The 18,798-nt window shown below is 46.5% G+C and overlaps 1 protein-coding gene across 1 annotated transcript in view; it reads left to right on the plus strand.

Annotated features, from left to right (window-relative positions):
* GPC4 (glypican 4) overlaps positions 1-18,798 on the plus strand; it is a 95,933-nt gene that overhangs the window by 43,797 nt on the left and 33,338 nt on the right. Inside the window, exon 2 of the mRNA XM_083486446.1 lies at positions 10,022-10,180. Coding sequence (XP_083342572.1) covers positions 10,022-10,180 — 159 coding nt within the window. The remainder of the gene's footprint in view (positions 1-10,021; positions 10,181-18,798) is intronic.

An 18,798-nucleotide genomic window follows, 5' to 3' on the forward strand; every position in this document is an offset into this window, starting at 1 on the left:
AAACCATCCTAGACGTAAAGAACCTGTTCTTTTCTCCAGAGATGTCTGAACATGCAAGCAGAGCTTTAGGAAGTGAAGCAGATCCTGAGAGAGCCTCAATACCTGCAAACATTGGACAGATCAAGTTGAGGTGGGCAGAACTGCACCTGGAAGGCGGTTTGCATGCTTTGTCTGCCTGGAAGGTGTCACAGGCAAGAGACCCTATTTTTAGAGACCCTTGAGCAGCGCCTGTGAATTTTTGCTGACCAAGAGCATGAAGGAATCAAAAAGTCTGCCCCCAAATTTAATGTCCCATGTTATAGAAAAATAAATAAAGGAAGGAAGGAAGGAAGGAAGGAAGGAAGGAAGGAAGGAAGGAAGGAAGGAAGTTGGCATTTCTCATTAGTGGACAAAACCAAGCATTGTTTTCCCTGAAGCTGCAATAATTTCCAAAGGCTGTTAAGGGCCTTTTGTCCATAAAACAAGATTTTGATCTTACTTACAAAAGTCACGTACCAAGTTAGTATTCCCCCCCCCCCCCCAGTAGACTGCCAGTGATGTAGAAGGTATAGGGAATGGAGAGCAAATGTTAAAAAATACCAAAGTTGAGTTGAACACAAATTTGAGGGATGTAGGTGAGGGGAGGGAGGCATGGAAATTAAAAGAGTTGCCTGCTTAACTCTGTCACAGTTAACCAGGTAGAAAGCATTGTTAATACTAGAACTGTTCTTCTTCTTTTCTTTTTCTTTTTTTTTGGCATTTGTGTGAACTTATTTGGTTGGCTTGCAGTAAATAAGCAGAGTGGGTGGGGAATTGAAATACAAAGTAAAACGCAAGAGCATTAAAATATCAACAAACAAAAGCAAGAAATGAATAAAAGCAGAGCTCAATGCAAGACATACACGCGCCCAAATTAAAGCAGAGGCTACGACTACTATGGGCAAATGACATGTGAAACACACGTCACGCACCATAGTCTTAAGAAAACAAGTGCTTTTGCCTTGATTTACAGTTAGGGAACACCGAGACCTGGCAGAGCACATGTAAGAAGGGAGCTATTGGCTGAGCCACCTGGGCCAGCACCCTGCTTTGATGGTGGCCAACCAGATGCCTCTGTGATGCCTTCAAGCAGAGGAATGAGCCCCATGGAACGCAGTAGAGCTTACCTAGGGATCTTCTGCTTTGCTTTCAGAAGACCCAAGGGTAAAGCCCCGGCATCTCCAGGTAGGGCTGGTCCAGAGACACATTTGAAACCCTGGAGAGCTGCTGCCAGTCAGTGTAGACAATACTGAGCTAGAAGGACCAAGGGTCGGACTTGGTGTAAGCAGCTTCCTCTGCACTTAAACAGAGGGGCGTGCTTCTGAGTAGATGTGTGCAGGATTGCACTGTTGGAAGACGTGAGATGCCACTGTGAATTTCAACTGCTCAGTGTGTGTTTGGGTCCACTGAGGAAGCTTGTTGAGTATTTTCTGCCCTTCATTTTCAGACACTTTCACCCTGCCTTTCCAATTTTCAGTAAGTTTGCAAAGCTGGAGGGGCAGGGACAGGAACCAGAGGTCAGGAGGCCGCAGGCAGAGTCAGGTCGTAACCTTTTGAGCAGGAGACAGGCATAAGGGGGCGCTGGGATTTGCCTCTCCATTAAAAAAAAAGAAAGCGCAGTTGATTGCATGAAGGAATGTGGTAACAGGATTCAAAGGAAACATACAGAGCTAACAAGGATTAACCTTAATTATTTGCCCTGGTTCTTGGAGAAGGGGCAGGAAGTGGGTTTACATAGGAAACCCAGAATTAACCCCCAGCCTGCCTCTTTTATCAGTGGTGTGGAATGTGACATTTTTTAGAAACACAAATATATTAAACAGAAAACACCAATCACTTCTGATTGTTTTTTTAAAACAACAACACACACACCAAAAAACCTGTGCTTTTGAAGCAGCAAGTTATCCTGGTGTTGCCTTAGATTAATTCATTTGTTCAAACAATGCCCTAAAGAAGACTTACGGTTGGAATATTCTGCTTTATTAGGGTGGTGGCGGGGTTGTGTGCAATTTAATAAATTGAACAGTGGGACTGGGGAACAGGTATGCCAAGTCTGCTGCACCCCTCCCAGGTGTAAAAAGTAAAATGCTATGTTGGACACGATGCTCAACATATCTCTTTCAGTGTTGTGTGCATGTAAATAGTTCCATGTAAATGGTGGTGAGCTGGTCATTGTTGTGGCTCAAAACCACCACCACCCCAGACTGTAGCCTGGAGCAAAAACACCCACCAAGCTTTTCCTTCCTTATGCATCTCTCATTGGCTTCTGCGGGAGATGCCCTCCTGGTGCAAATAGGATCCTATCTTCAGGGGGGAACTCTTTCTCCTTCCTGCCACACCCCCAGTTCTAAGTCTGATCAGGCCCCCCAGGCAGCTGCCTGCATTCCTGCAAATGTTTGTGCAACACAAAGAGGCACATGTTTAGTCTCACGTGAAGTTTGGGGCTGAAGATAGGTTAATATGTGCCACTTCTGGAGAGGGCGAGGGGAGAAAAGGTGGAATCCTTGCAGTACCATATGATGGAAAGTGCTAAATTTATACAAATGGGAACATTAGAAGCTGTCTTATTTGGTGACAGGTCAGACCACTGGCCCACCTAGTATCGCCTAAATTGACCCAGTCCTGCTTAGAGCTGCCACCTGGGATTGAACCTGCGAAGAGGTGCACTGCTGCTGAGCTATAGCCTTTCCCCTGGATGATCCATGGCTTTCCAGTTCCTTGCTAGGAACTTGGGCAACAGGAAGACTAGTTTTAATGGCTACTCCTGGACCAGCATAGGTGTCCTCCACCAAAACAGAGTGACTTCCAAAAGAGCCTGTGAGATGTTGCAGGTTTGAGTGTTGAGCTTTAGCTGAAGAGATCTAGAGATACAATAATGGTTCAGGACTGGGAAGAACCAGTAGTATTCCCAATGTTGCTGGACTCCCCAACTCCCATCAGCCCCATCCAGCATGACAAATAGAAAAGATGGGAGTTTGTAGTTCAACAGCAAGTGGAGAGCAACAGGTGTAGCTTTATCTTAATCTGGAATCATTCATGCTCGTCCTCATCATGCGGCTTTCCACCTGGGTGGTTGTGGTTGCTTGATGTGCGCTTGAACACCCATGCCATTTCCTCTTTCCACATGCCCCAGGTGAATGAAGAAGGAAGTGGCAATTGCAGTCTTGGACCATGCCCACCCACAATGCCGTTGGGCAGGTGTGAATATGTCTCCCATTGCAGGGATTGCCAACATCTGCTTTCAAAATGGCATAATGCAGAATCAATCTACAATGAGCTTTTCTTTTCAATATGAAACTGGCTTCTCAAGAAGTACTTTGAAGCTGGAAAAAAGTGCAATGGATCTAGATGGTGTGTGGCATATGTAGAAAAAAAACAAGTACTCTGTCTTCATTGAATAGAATAAAATCCTCTGTGTTCACAGTGACAGTTGCTTTATTCTAGAGAAAAGTAAAGAGAAGAGCTGGGTAGTTTTTATAAGCCAAGTTTGGTGTATGTCACGATTTTGCAGGAGCAGAACGTAGTCATGGGTGTCTTTGTGTTCTTTTTTTTAAAAAAACAGGAAATTTCTGGGCCTTCTGGCTCGAAAGATAAACTTGAAAGTGGTTTGTGGGCGATACGTTGATGTTTCAGACATTGGAGAGGTGGTTGAATGATACTTCTCAGTCTTTTTTTTTGCGGGGAGGGGGTTGCATTGGTGTCTTTGCCACTCTCATACCTAAAGAAGGCAGGATTTAAAAAAAAAATACAAGAGAAAAGTCTTGCAAATCTTGCTGTTAGAAAAGGTAGTGAGTAAATGCAGTTTGGATTGCAAAATCTTTAGAGATGCAAATCCTGTTGTGCTGTGGAGGAGGCCCTAGGCATCTCTGGCTAAATGGGTCAGGGGGTGGGAACCTCTGGCCCAAGGGCCAGATGTAGACCTCAGACTGTCTCTCCCTGGCCCGTGGGATTGTTTCCACACCAAACCCTCTCCGCTGGCCACATCCTTCACTGACCCTGCTTTGCCAAGCTAGACCTCTGATAATGGTCACACCCATACATATCACAGAATAACAGGATCATAGAACAGTAGAGTTTGAAGAGACCCTGAGGGTCATCTAGTCTAGCCCCCTGCACTGCAGGAATCTTTTGCCCAGCGTGGACCTTGAACCCACAATCCTGAGACTAAGAATCTCATGCTTTGTTGACTGAGCTAACAGCAGTGGGTGTCCTTCTCTTGTCTTCCTTCTTTTTCTCTGTTTTTCCTTATTATTTCTGGGTATTTCTTTTGTTTTTAAGAACAAAAACAATAATTTAAAAATGAGAAGCTTCTGATACCTTTAGGAGCTGCAAACCTGAGCGCCCTCCCTTGCCCGAAAGCCCCACTCAGTACAATAACAGCGGTACGCAGGATTGTCCTGTAAGGGTTGGATCCAGACCTCGTCCCCCTTGGAATCAATGGGACTCAAAAGTTGACTCACTACCATAAGATATAGTGATGCACACCAATTTGGACTGCTTTATAAGGGACTGAAACAAATTTATGGAGCTGCTAACCATGATGGTCGTGTCTTACCTCCATTGTTGGAGGCAGTTCCTGTGAATTACAAGCAGGGGGGCTGTTGCTTGCAGGCTTCACATTGGGGTTGGTCGCCAGGAGAACAGGATGCTGCGCTATGATGGGTCTTTGGCCTGAGCCACAGACAGGCTCTTCTGATGCCCTCATGTTTTTGGGTGGCCTGCTATGCATTGTAATAAAATAGGACATGCATTACAAACACGAAAAGGGACATATTTGCATAACATTTGCATATCTCACCATAGCATGGAAGTAGAGGGAGTAGAGTAGCTGAATGTTAAAAGATTCAGGACAGAGAAACAGAAAGTCCAGCACAGTTGAAGTATGGAACTTGTTCCTCCAGGAGGCAGTGATGGGCACCGACTTGGATAGTTTTAAAAGAGGATTGGACAGATTCATGGAAGATGAGAATATCCTTGGCAACTAACCATGATGGCTATTCCACTGCATCTATGGAGGCAGTATTGCTTCTGAACACCAGGTGTTGAAAGCTGCAGGAGGGGAGAGGGCTCTTGTGCTCCAATCCTGCTTGTGAGCTTCTCATTGGGGCATCTGGTTGGTCACCAGGAGAACGAGATGGGCCACTGGCCTGATCCATCAGTCAGGCTGTTCTTTCACTATAAAGTACATGGCAGCCCCAAGTCTTGGTTGAGGACCAGACTCCACTGAGATTTAAGTGTTGCATGATGACTTGATATAGCATTTTCTTTGTGGGTGTGGGTGGGTGTCTGTGTCCATCCACTTTGATGTGGACTGGCTCCATCAAGCAGAAGCTATTTTATTTAAGTCGTTCATATGGCAGCTGCATTTGCAGGACTGGACCCTGGGGTTGTAAAACAAGTATTTGTAGAGGGAAATTTGGGAATGAATGAATGGGAAGACAAGGTCTCTCTCTCTCTCTCTCTCTCTCTCTCTCTCTCTCTCTCTCCATCTCCCCCTCACCCCTTCCAGAACAGAATTCAGTTTCCTAATGTGCCTTTTGGCTGCTTGGCTTGTACAGAGAGGGGCATAAATCTTTCTCATTCTTTTCCTCCTTAAAAAAAAAAAGTGTCTGGTGTTCTCTCTGTAGTAAATCCACAGGCCCTAAGCTGTCAGCAAGCAAAGTGGGGGGAAAAGAGGGGTGGGGGTGGGGGTGGAAATTGAAATCCAGACAGCCTTTGGTTGTATAGGGTATTTTAAGTGCATGCCACAGAAATAATTAGAATTTCTTCTTTTTGTGGTGAGGAGCTTGTTGCATGGAAAGGAACCGTATATTCTTTAGACCCAGGTGTCCAGCCAGCAGTTGAGACACAGGCAACAAAAGGCTTGCTGAAAATAGCCTCCCCCCAGCACCTGGGCACTAAACTCACCCAGAGGGCCAGTTTCCTAGCCACTTGGCAAAATTTGGCAAGGGTCTGGTTCCACATTGTAGGCCATTGGAGCATACTGGGTGAGGCTTTTGTTGTGAAAGCTGCCCAAAGAACGTCCCCCTCCAAATTGAACTTTTGTGTGCTCAGAATACCTTGTGACCATCCCATAAGGCTTAATAAAGGCTGGTTTTCTTCCCTGCTCCATCTAATTACAGCCAGCCCCCAATGAGCATGGCATTGAGAAGTGTGTAGCATGTCCTCACTCTTGTAAACAGCTCCTTAGCTACCTGCCTGTGGTGAGTTAAGTATTTGCTCCCAGAAAGAGAAACTCTTGTAAACTAGAAGCAGATTCACTCCCTTTTTCTTTCAGACCCACACATGTGCCTGGAATGATTCGTGAAAGTTCATCTCAGGGGTTACCAAGTTTTTTAAGCATGTGGGCACAGCTGGAGTTTTGAACGAGTGCTGTGAGCATTCCCCCTCCCCAATTATGTCTCTCTTGTCCCCTTCCCATTTAGACTGAAAGAAAGCGGGGAGACACACACACACACACACACACACACTTTGCTTTTCTAAGGGATCTGGGTAAAAGTTGGATCCAGTAGAATTAATATGGGTTTTGAAAAAGCAATGGGGCCGAAAGGTCAAGTGGAAAAGTGAGCCACTCTTCTAGCTTCCTCCATCAGCTCTATGTACTTTACAAGTCTGTGGGGGGGGGGGAGAAGCTAACCATCCTCACCACTTCATGGCCAAGGAGACAGTGAGTGAGGTGGGCTCAGAGGTTTCATGGGCAGCAAGGGAAGACATGAAAGACACCATGTTGGTCACCCCTAGTTTATACACCTGGGGCTTGTTGGAGCAGTAGAAATTGGGTCAGAAGTCCTAAATCTGTAACCCTGAGTAGAATCCTAGAGCAGCATGCTCAGTTTAGATCTGGGAAATTGCCTTCTGAATTGGAATGATAGTTGGTGCAATGGATGTTCCACTTTGGTGTTGGTGGCAGTGGTTGGTGAATTCAGGCACTTCTTTGTTTGGACCCTCTCTTGCACTGACTGACTTAGTGAAGCTTTGATAGTCTGGTTAGTGGGAATATTTGCAGACTAACAACTTATTTGCAAGGCTACCTTATTTCTACTATAATTTAATACTACAATATTTATTTTATATTTTATATTTGTTTACATCCCTTTACAAAACATATTTGATTCATTGCATACAGCACGATCAGAGTGCACAAGTACAAAGTTACATAAAGGAAAATAGAGGTCCCTACTCGGACAGAATAGGGACGTGGGTGGCGCTGTGGGTTAAACCACAGAATCTAGGACTCGTCGATCAGAAGGTCAGCGGTTCGAATCCCCATGATGGGGTGAGCTCCCAAATTGATACAGACAGCGAGAGAGTGTCCCCCCTTTTCATCAGCTCAGGAGAATTTGCAGCACACTACCACAAAGATGTGGTGCTGGAGTACCGTATTTTTCATCCCATAGGATGCTCCATCCCAAAGGACGCACCTAGTTTTTTTTTGGGGGGGGGGGAAATAAAGGGGAAAAAATCCCTTTATTCCCCCCCCCCCAAAGCAGTTCGGGGAAACCAAACCAGGTCGAGGAACAGCGGGATGGCGGCGCTGCGCCTCCCTGCTGTCCCCCGAGCTTGTGGGGCTGGCCGATGTCTGCCCGGTGCGAGGGGCGCCCTGCGGGGAACTCCTGCAGGGCTCCCCACGCTCTGGATGTCTGTGCGGCGCACGGGGCGCTCTGCTTTCAGGCTTCCAGATTTCCCCTTCATTTTTGGAGGGGAAAAAGTGTGTCCTATAGGGCGAAAAATACAGTAAGAGATGGAAGGGGGCTCTCCACAGGTGGGTGTAGCTGCTAAGAACTGAGAAGCTGCTAATGCCACCCAGAAGCTTCCTACATCAAGGAGGCTTGTTCATGGGCTCTTGTGCAAACTGGCTGTAACCACATTCCACTTCCACTGCTACCAGCAGGTGCAGAGTTCATTCTACCAACCACCACTATTAATTATAAATTTGAAAGTAATAATAATTCTGCTATTTGAGGTGCTAAATACTATTGAGTTCCATGCCAACAAAACATATTGTCACTTCCAAATCCAAATGCATTACTTCTCGTCCAACAGAAGGGAAAAGTAATCATGTGTAGTTGTGTTTCTTCATATCAATCCCTTCTTAGCCCCTCCCCTACCTTCCTTTTGCATAGCTTGATTTTTAGAATTCAAGTCTATTCGAGTAAAGGTAAAGGTAAAGGTTAGGTCCAGTCGAGGCCGACTCTGGGGTTGCGGCGCTCATCTCGCTTTATTGGCCGAGGGAGCCGGCGTACAGCTTCCGGATCATGTGGCCAACATGACTAAGCCGCTTCTGGCGAACCAGAGCAGTGCATGGAAACGCCATTTACCTTCCCGCTGGAGCAGTACCTATTTATCTACTTGCACTTTGACGTGCTTTTGAACTGCTAGGTTGGCAGGAGCAGGGACCGAGCAACGGGAGCTCACCCCCTTGCGGGGATTCAAACCGCCGACCTTCTGATCGGCAAGTCCTAGGCTCTGTGGTTTAACCCACAGTGCCACCCGCATCCCTAGCCCATAATATGACTGAATCTTAAATTTTCTTTATATGACCCCTGAAGAGGGTGACGAAGGATCTATAGCTATCTAGAGCATATCAAGAGCTGACAGGATCAGGCCATTGCCCCATGTAATCCAGCATCATGGTCTCACAGTGGCTTACTGAAGGGCAGCCCTCAAGCAGAACCTGAATGCAGTATTTCCTGTGCATTTCATTAAATCTGTATTCTTACGCATCCACCAATTTTTCCAGTTAATGTCATGCATCTGGCAAAGCCCGTCGTAAGTTGATGGTAGAATAAAGTTGTTAGTCCCGTTTAAGATGCTCTGGGACTCTGCACTGTCCTTTCTCCCAAATACTGGACTAACAGGGCTTCCATTCTGGAAATGCTTGTTAATTAGCAATGATAAGAGGGACCCTAATACCCTTGATAAGGAGAACACAAGTCTAGTGTGAAATTGGATTAGCCCTGGGTTCTTTTTATAGCTGATTCTAAAGGAAGTCATAAACCATGAAGGAGGATGATACAAGCTGGCGGTTGAGAGAAGAGGATAATATTTTGAGTTGAAAATCCCAGTGAGTTTCCAGGAAGGAAGGAAGGAAGGAAGGAAGGAAGGAAGGAAGGACTGAGGTTTCAGCACCAAGGGCACGAACCAGTCCGTCAGTTGGGACAACAGCTGCCTTGTCTGCAGAAGTCTCTTTCACTTGGCAGTCTTCCCATGTTTCTTGAATCACCTGCTGTATCACCGAACCCAACCTTGCAAACCATTTCTGCTCTTCTTCATAATGGAGAATAATAACAACCACAGCATGTCTTACTCAACCTTCACCAGGCCACAGGGCAAATTGCAGCATACAAAAATGTAATGCAGTTTTAAAAAGTGTACAGCAACAACCCCACCCATAGCCCGAAAGCAATAATTTCACACAACATATTACAGGTAGGGTACAAAAACAAGTTCTTCAGTTTTCAAAGGTCAGGAGACAGAGGTGTGTCTTCATCAGCCACCCGCCACATCCCGTAATACTATTGGCTATGCCAGCTGGCACTGATGGGAGTTGTAGTTGAAAATTTCTGGAAGGGTACCAGTTTGGCAAAGGCTGCTGCAAAGAGATGATGGCAGGCACACCTCTTGGGGGAGGGAGATCTGCGCTCTTGGAGGCATCAGCAAGGAGGTGGGAAGTGCTATGTGAACTCTGTGCTTCACAACTGAAGTAATGCACACATCTAAAGTACCTGCACACGCACCCACACGCATATCCCATAAGACTGCTACCTGCTATTACTGATTCCAATACTTACTTGATTAAACAGCTGGGTGTTCCTTAAATGGTTGTGAGGTTCCTGTCCGTTCCGCATTAGTGCTTTTTATCCAGAGCAATTGCCACCTTTCTGTGTATCTGCACACAGCTGCTGCCACAGCAGCAAGCTCAGCCTTCGCCCTGCCCCGCCCCCCATGATTGTCATAGATTGATGTACTCGTGTGTAAAGCTTTCTCACCTTTGTGTTTCCAGGTGATCACTTGAAAGTCTGCCCTCAAGGCTACACATGCTGCTCTCAAGAGATGGAAGAAAAATACAGCCAGCAGAGCAAACAGGACTTCCGAAATGCTGTGGTGGAACTTAGTAATAACTTGCAAGCAACCTTCAGTTCCCGGTACAAAAAGTTTGATGGTGAGTCCTAGCCCCTGCGTTGCCCTTAGCTAGCCCAGATGAGAAGTGCTGCAATATATTTATGGACTTTGTTTATGCCAACCTTTGTTAGCCTGGTAGGAGGTGATAGACTAGAGCATCAGCAGAAGGTCCCAGGTTCAGTCCCAAACATCTCTGAGTTGGTCTTTATGCAGCACATAGTGAAACCATGGGACTCTCTCCCACTGGAGGTAGTGATGGCATCAACCCAGATGACTTTGAAAGAGGATTAGACAAATTCAGGGAGGAGGAGAGGTCTATTGATGGCTACTAAATGCTTCTGACCACCAGTTGCTGGAAGCCACAGGAGAGGAGAGTGCTCTTGTCCTCAAATCCTCCTTGTTTTAGATTACAATTCCCATCAGCCCATAGAACTGGAGGGCACCAGGTTGGTTTAGATAGACAAGGTTTTGTTGTGCTTTGTCATTATTTTTGTTTGTTTTTTCTACAACTCTCTCCTTTCCAAAGTTGTGCTTGAATGACTCAAGACTTTGGTACGACAAGTTCAGAGGGCTGCTTATTTTGCAAACCAGTTTGATAGAAATATTTGCTGCTTGCATCTCTTTAGTTACCCACAAGGGGTGTGCACCTGTCTCTCCAATTTGATTCATGAACAGCAAACTCTGTAATAAAGCAGGGCACTTGCATTTTCTTTTGCTGTTCCCAGATGGGCATGATTCGCAAGAGTCCACCCAAACTCTTTTTAGACCTTACTGCTTACTTGTAGCTCTAATGAATACCTCCTTAACATTGAGTCTTGCTTTAACACCCTCATGCAGAATCCAGTTAGCAGGATTGGGCACAGAGTGGATGTGAAATGCAGTTGTAACTTCTCTAGCCCCCTCCTTGCTTTTGCCCTTGGAGGGGCCGATACATGGTGATAAGGAGTTTTACCTTCACTGCGCAGCTCCTAAATGTGCAGCTTCTGGTTGCCACAGACTGTAGGGGTCTTGCAACTCCTTAAACTTTACAGTGAACAGACAGGAAGCTGCTTGAGATTATGAATCTTCCCCACTTTTTAAAAATGCACCTGAGGATTGTACCTTGCTTACCTGAAAGTGCAGATCTCTGGCCTAGTTCACAGGGCAGAAAATACCCACGTTGAGTGACAGAAAATGCTAGATTTGTCTTATCCCCCCACCCACGCCAAGATTTACGTACCTCTTGGTTGCAATTCTATTGCTTGCTAACAGAGAAGTTTCTTGGAAGAGAGGACTATTGATGGCTACTAGCCATGACGAAGAATGCTCCGCCTCCATGGTTGAAAACAGTAATGCTTCTGGATACCAGTTGCCAGAAACCGCAGGGAGGGAGAGAGCTGCTCTTGTGCTGGGGTCCCGCTTGCTGGCTTCCCACAGGCACCTGGTTGGCCACTGTGAGGGCAGGATGTTGGCCTCCTCCAGCAGAGCTTGTCTTAGGTTCTTCTACAGCTGGCTCCAAACATTGGGTTTTTGCAGCCTCCCAAGCACCGCACAGTCTGTGTCACTAAACAGGTTTCTTAATTAAACACTTCCTTTTTGTGGAGTAGGGAGGGTGAGTGGGCCACAGGACATGCCAACCCTGATGTCTTCCTGGATGAGAAGCAGAAGCCATTTCTTGGCAGCCACCCCTGCAGCTATGATGAATGTTGGGAGTACCTTAGAGGTAGAAAACATCTAGAAAGCATGCAGAAGGTCCCAGGCTCAGCCCCCAGCATCTCCAGGTAGGGCTGGGGGGGTGCCCCCTGCCTGGAATCCTAGAGAGATACTGCCAGTAAGTGCTGGTGGTATTGAGCTTGGTATGGACCCAATGGTCTGACTCATATGAGGCAGCTTCACACGTGCCACAACTGCTCCCCAGCCTGTGTCTAGAACACAGGATCATAATGTGGCATCTAAATGACGAACGAGCAGAAGCCATGGTTTGGCATTCTGTCCTTACCAACCCACATTTGCTTTCCTTCCCAGATTTAATGCCGCTGTAACATCCTTCCCTTATCCATTGAGGGAAAGTCTGTGATCATCATCAGCTACTAAAATTATTTCACATGAAGTTTTAATGCTGCAAAGTATATGTTTGTTAGGGCCAACTAAGAAGCCACAAGTTGTCATCCAGACTTTTGTTTTGTTTTTAAATCAGGATGGATGTTTAGCAAAACAGTAAGGGGAAGGGAAGGAGATGCTGGGTATGATGGGAAATACCCAAGACCTTCACTGTACCAGCCTCAAAATGGAATGCAGGAGGTGTTGGGAAGGTTTAAGTTGAATGAGTGTGCTAGAGACAAAGCAGATTTCAGGCAACACTTGTTGGGGCTTGTAGGAGTTGTAGCTCAAATTGACTGTGCTGGCTGGGCCTGGTGGGTCTAAAACATCTGTAAGGGGCCCCAGGTTGGTGAAAGCTGCGGTGGGGTCTTTCGAGAGAGTCAGTGTGATGTAGTGCTTAGTGTGTCAGACCACTGATTCAAATGAAATTGTCACTGGGTGACCTTCACCCTGCCACCATCTTTCAGTCTTAGTCATCCTCACAAGGTTGTCATGAGGATAAATCAGGGAAATGCCATGCATGCCATCCAACTGGTGGGGGGCAGATGGAACTACTGGCGAAGTGGCAGTGCTTAAAATCAGGTGAGGAAAGGTGGGTGGAAGGAGTTGTAGCCCTCTTCAGTTAGTTTCTGGTTCCCTCTTAATCCTGTGCATAAAGCCATCTGTGTTGTGCCCACAGGAGAGCCACGGTGATGTGCTTTGTGCTTTTAGTTCTTAATTGATATAAGCCAGCCTGGCACTACTTGTTCATTGTTTAAAATTTAACATCATTTCCGACTTCAATGCTGCCTGGTTCCCCTCACCAGCACCACATGCTTTATTTATTAAAAGCATTTGTTTCTCTCATTCCTTTCAATAAGGTGCCCAGGTAGCTGAAAAATAACCATGAAAATTCAGCACCAAAGGATGTTGCAGAATTCAAATAATGTTAAGAACAACGACCACTGGCAGAACAAACAGAGACAGTGGGCAAGCAACAGGTCCTTTGATAAGGGGAGGCCTAGACCCTTTTCCTATCCATTTTCGGACACCCACCCCACACCAAGCTGTTTCCAGAAGGCTGGAGTAGAAGCCGTGATTTTGCTATACAGTGGTACCTCGGGTTACATACGCTTCAGGTTACAGATGCTTCAGGTTACAGACTCCGCTAACCCAGAAATAGTACCTCGGGTTAAGAAATTTGCTTCAGGATGAGAACAGAAATCACGCAGCAGCAGCAGCAGCAGCAGGAGGAGGCCCCATTAGCTAAAGTGGTGCTTCAGGTTAAGAACAGTTTCAGGTTAAGAACAGGCCTCCGGAACGAATTAAGTACATAACCAGAGATACCACTGTAATTGGAGAGAGTCTGGGGTGCAATTTTGGGGTTTCGTTACAGAGGTCCCACCCCATAACTTAGACTACTGTCCTCACTCCTCAGGTGGTACCTGTTGATAAAAATGGAGCCAAGAGAGCCTCACCTGCACATAAGAGGGAGAACCTTGAGAGTTAAAGCCCTTTTAAAAATCCTAAGGGGGCAACCCTCCACTCCACAGAGAAAATAGCAGAATGAGGACTGAGCATGCTCAGTAGCCACAAGTGTCAGCTGAAAAAGAAAGATGGAAAGAGGAGGATGGAATGGAGTAACTTGGAAGTGGGGCATGGCTGGCTGGCTAGAACCCAAAAGAAGGGCCCTTGTTCCCTTCCCAGAGCTACAATTCCCAGAGTGGTTTAACAATTCACCCCTCTTTCCAGGGAACTCTGGGAATTGTAGCTCTCTGAGGGAGATGGGGTCTCCCAGCAAGTCAGTAGAGTGCAGCCCCCAGGATCCTTTGGGGGAAGCCATGACTGTTTTAAGTGGACTCACAGTGCTTTAAATGTATGGTGTAGCCAGGCAGCCTTTACTTTTGTAAAATGCACTTGGGCTTGATCATTGCAGGCAGGGATGACCAACTGAGCATTGTCCAGCTGTTATGGAAATCCCCAGCCCCATCATCATGTTACCTTTGGCCACACTGGTTGCCCAGCAACATCTGAGGGAACCAGGTTGGTCTACAGCTCTCCCTGCTGTAAGGTGTGGAGACTTTTCCAAAGGCTTCGTGGAAAGCTGGTGGGGTGGGGGAAGACTGAGAGGTGGCATCGTGGAGGTGATCCAGGAGGCAGTTCTACGGGACTGCAAGAGAAAAAGTCCTTTGGGAGAGGGACCAGGAGGCCTGAGGGTGGTAGACAGCTGCATTCCACCATCTTCATGGTCCTCAGAAGATCACCCTAGTAGCTGAAAGTAGCTATGAGAATTTACACACCCACACACCCACGCCCACATCCCTAGACAAATATGGAAACATTTAAGAGTGTTATATGTGAAACAAACAGGACAGTTATGAGATCCACCAGCAATGGAGAAATTCATGTTCTCTCAAGAGGCCCCTGCTTTAAAAACCAAAGCCAAAAAACACCCTTCGCCAACTTGGAGCCCTCCAGATGTTTTTGACTACAGCTCCCATCAGGAGCTTCCACAGCATCTGATGGGAGCTGTAGCCCAAAAATATGTGCAAGGCACCAGCTTGGCAAAGGCTGATGTTTAAAGGCTCTAGTCTTGTTGCCCCAGGTCCTTGTCATTCATGATGTGAATTCCACTGGGTATCTTTTCTATAATAATAATAATAACAACAACAGCAGCAAAAGGAATTCTGCCTTTTTCTTGGCTCTTTAAAGGGTTACTCTCTTCCCTCCATGCCCCAGGCTGCTCCCCCAATACAGGGTGTAACATCTTAGGTTTAAGTTTCTTCACGCTGTGTGAATGAACTCTCTTCCTGTGTGTATAAGTGCTAACACATGTTTTGCAAAGTCAAACAGCTCCGAAAGCATTTGCGTTTTCTCCGTTGCCTTTTCTTTCCTTGGCTCCAGATTCTGTAAGTGTGTGTCAACCCTCTGTGTACATGCTGCAGCCCTTTCTTGGGACTTTCTAGTGCTTGGGGAGAGGGAGGTGTATGGACCATTTAAAAATAGAAGAAGAAGAAGAAGAAGAAGAAGAAGAAGAAGAAGAAGAAGAAGAAGAAGAAGAAGAAGGGTAAGTTAGAAAGTAGAATTCACGTGGACCAGCCCAAACTTAAAAATGGAAAGCGTAATGCTGGTGGCCAACAGAAGAGGTTTAAAGACTGTCTCAATGCAAATCTTTTTTAAAAAAAAGTAGTATAAACATTGACAACTGGGAAACACTGGCCTGTGAGCGCTCCAATTGGAGAATAGCCTTTACCAAAGGTGTCATGGGCTTTGAAGACACTAGAACTCAGGATGCAGGGGAGAAATGTGTTAGGAGGAAGGTACGCTTGGCAAATCCACACCATGATCAACTCCTGCCCAGAAACCAATGTCCCCACTGTGGAAGGACGTGTGGATCCAGAATTGGCCTCCACAGTCACTTATGAACTCACTGTTAAAACCGTCTTCATGGAAGACCATCTTCCTCGGCTGCAGGGGATCGCGAAAGAAAGAAAGAAGGAAAGAAAAAGGAAGAAAGGCTCTGCTAGGAAGAGCTGATGGGGGTTGAAGTTCACTGACAGCCAGAGGGCAGCAGCTTGGGGGAACTTGCCATAAAACTGTTGGTTGGGTGCAGCAATGATTGGCCAGCGTTTGTGTGCACTCCATGAGAGCTCTGCTCTGCCTTCACGGTTGTAGGCAGCAATGCTTGCGAAGAGCAGCTGCTAGAAGCCACGGAAGGTGAGAGGGCTCTTGTGTGGGGTCCTGCTTGCGGGTTTCCCATAGGCGTCTGAGTGGCCCCTGTGAGAAGAGGAGGCTGGACTAGAGGTGCCCCCCATCAAACAAGCGGCGAGAGACTTCAGGAGTTCCAGTGCTTTGATCCTGATCTGGATTTGGTGACCGGTGGTTGCTATTCACTACAGTTTAAAAAAAAGCATACAAGAGCCAACCAAATACATCATTTCTAACTTGGTCCACTTTGTAGATGAGGGATGGAGAAATGCTGTTGGGTGACAGAGTCAGACCTTGTGATAAACGAATAAATGATGCAGAGAGGGAGCTGCAGCCCAATATAGGAACTATTCTAAGTGCATTCAGATCTCCAGGGCCAAAGGATCTTGCAGATGTAATCTCAGGAGTCTCTGTCTATAATCCTTCAGGATTCCGGGAGAACGGGTGAGGTCCCTGCAGGCTGGAGACTGGCAAATGTTGTCCCTATCTTCAAAAAGAGGGGAAAAGAAGAGCCAGGTAACTGCTGACTGGTCAGCTTCATGTCAATACCAGTAAAGGTCCTAGAATAGATAATTAAATGGTCAGACTGCAGGCACTTAGAAAAGGATGCTGCGATTACTAAGACCCAACAAGGGTTTCTCAAAAACAAGGCATGGCGGACAAATCTTACTTCTTTTCTTTTGATAGTTTTGAGCTTGATGGAAAAGGCAAATGCCTGATTTCAGTAGGGCTTTTGATGAAGTCCCCCCATGTTAATCTTCCACAGACACTGGTGATTCCTGCATTCCAGGGGGTTAGGCTAGAACAGGGGTCAGCAATTTTTTTCAGCAGGGGGCTGGTCCACTGTCCCTCACTCTTTGTGGAGGGCTGGGCTTTTTTTGGGGGGGGGATGAACAAATTCCTATGCCCCACAAATAATCCAGAGATGCATTTTAAATAAAAGGACACATTCTACTCATGTAAAAACATGCTGATTCCTGGACTGTCTGCGGGCCGGATTGAGAAGGGGATTGGGCCTGATCCAGCCCCCAGGCCTTAGGCTGCCTAGCCATGGGCTAGATGACCCTTTGGGTCCCTCTCAACTCTACCATCCTATAATTCTACGGGGGAATTGTGATGTTCTAGGTTTTACTGGACAACAGTTCTCTTCACCACTGGCCATTGACCCTGTTGGCTGATAGGAGTTGGAAGTCCCACAAGGGTTGTAGATGGAGTCACTGTTCACGCTTCCTGGACATGCAGGCTCAGAGCAGAGACCTATTGTTCTCCATGACCTTGTAGAATGTCAAGCAGGGTGACTTTTTGTTCTTCTAATCTAAACTTAAACATTTAGCACAGGCTGTAAATAGTTCAGGGTATCAATGGAAGTCCACCTTTAAGCTGAGGCAGAGAAAACATTGTTTGCGTTGGTCTCCCCCACCCAGAGCACCCACTGCAGCGCTGATCACGCCTTTACAATGCCATAAAACAAGAAAAGTAATCGCTTACAGCCCAACTTTTGTTTGAGAACAAGCCCAATTTCCAAGACAAACGAAAGGTGTTAATTCATTTTGCCCTTCAACCTGTCAAGATAGCAGACCAGCCTCCCTGCCCCCACCTCCATTCTCTCCCTCCCCTCAAGGTCAGAGAGGTTATTCCTGGGCCACGTTGTGGCTCATTAATCAGCCAACAAACCATGAGAGGGAGAGAATTTATACCTAACCAGGAGAAACAGTAGCAAAGTCTTGCCTTTCAGGAAGAACCAATGCTGCTCTTTGCATCAGGAAGAACTTTCTGACAGCAAGAGCTGTTTGAGAGTGGGATGGAAGGGGGGGGGCTCTCCTTCCTTGGAGGTTTATAAGCAGAGCTTGGATGGACATCTGTCCGGGATGTTTGGGCTGAGATTCCTGCATTGCAGGAGGCTCCCTTCCAACTCTACAATTCTATGCTTCTAACAAGGATGCAACTTATGCCAGTCTCTCCCAACCTGGCACCCTCCAGATGGGAGTACATAGGATTCGGTCAGTCAACCAGCCAAAAATCCACCTAACAGTAACATTGTCTATGCCAGGGGTCAGCAAACTTTTTCACCAGGGGGCTGGTCCACCGTCCCTCAAACCTTGTTGGGGGCCGGACTATTTTTTGGGAAAAAATAATAATTGAACGAATTCCTATACCTCACAAATCACCCAGAGATGTGTTTTAAATAAAAGGACACAGTCTACTCATGTAAAAACACACTGATTTCCGGACTGTCCGCGGGCCGGATTCAGAAGGGCTTTAGTTTGTCTACCCATGGTCTTCAGAAGGTTCCAGGTTCAATCCCTGGCATCCCCAGGAGGGGCTGGGAGAGACTCCTGCCTGATATGCAAGAGAACTGCTGCCAATCAGCTTAGACTTGCCTTTGTCAACTTGGTGCCCCCCAACTCCCATTCTCCACAAGCAGCACCACATTTGCAGACAACACTGGACCAATGGCTTGACTGTGTGTAAGGTATTGGATTACCCAGTTCAGGGTTTGACCACCTGGGGTTTCCAACTTGGGAGGACTACAACTTCCATCACCCTTCACTTTTGCGTGGATGATGTTAGTTGTATTCCATCAACATCTGAAGGACACTGTTCTAGTGCACCAATTCCACATCCTGTCTTTGTCCTTATGGTTTGCCCCTTCAGTCTTCAAGGAATTAGCAGCTGTGTTCTTTCTGGCATGTTTTAGTGTGGCAGAACTCGCTGCCTGTTGATGTCAGGCAGGTGCTTTCACTGTACTCTTTTCTACACCTGCCAAAGACTCATTTTGTTCAGGCCAACCTATCCAGATATTTATTTATTTATTTATTTATTTATTTAATAAATAGCCCGCTTTTCCTCCAAGTAAAGGACCTCAAAGTGGCACACAAAGTTGAAACAGAC

The sequence above is a fragment of the Podarcis liolepis genome, assembly GCF_965112155.1.
Source record: "Podarcis liolepis genome assembly, chromosome: Z".
Taxonomy (NCBI): domain Eukaryota; kingdom Metazoa; phylum Chordata; class Lepidosauria; order Squamata; family Lacertidae; genus Podarcis; species Podarcis liolepis.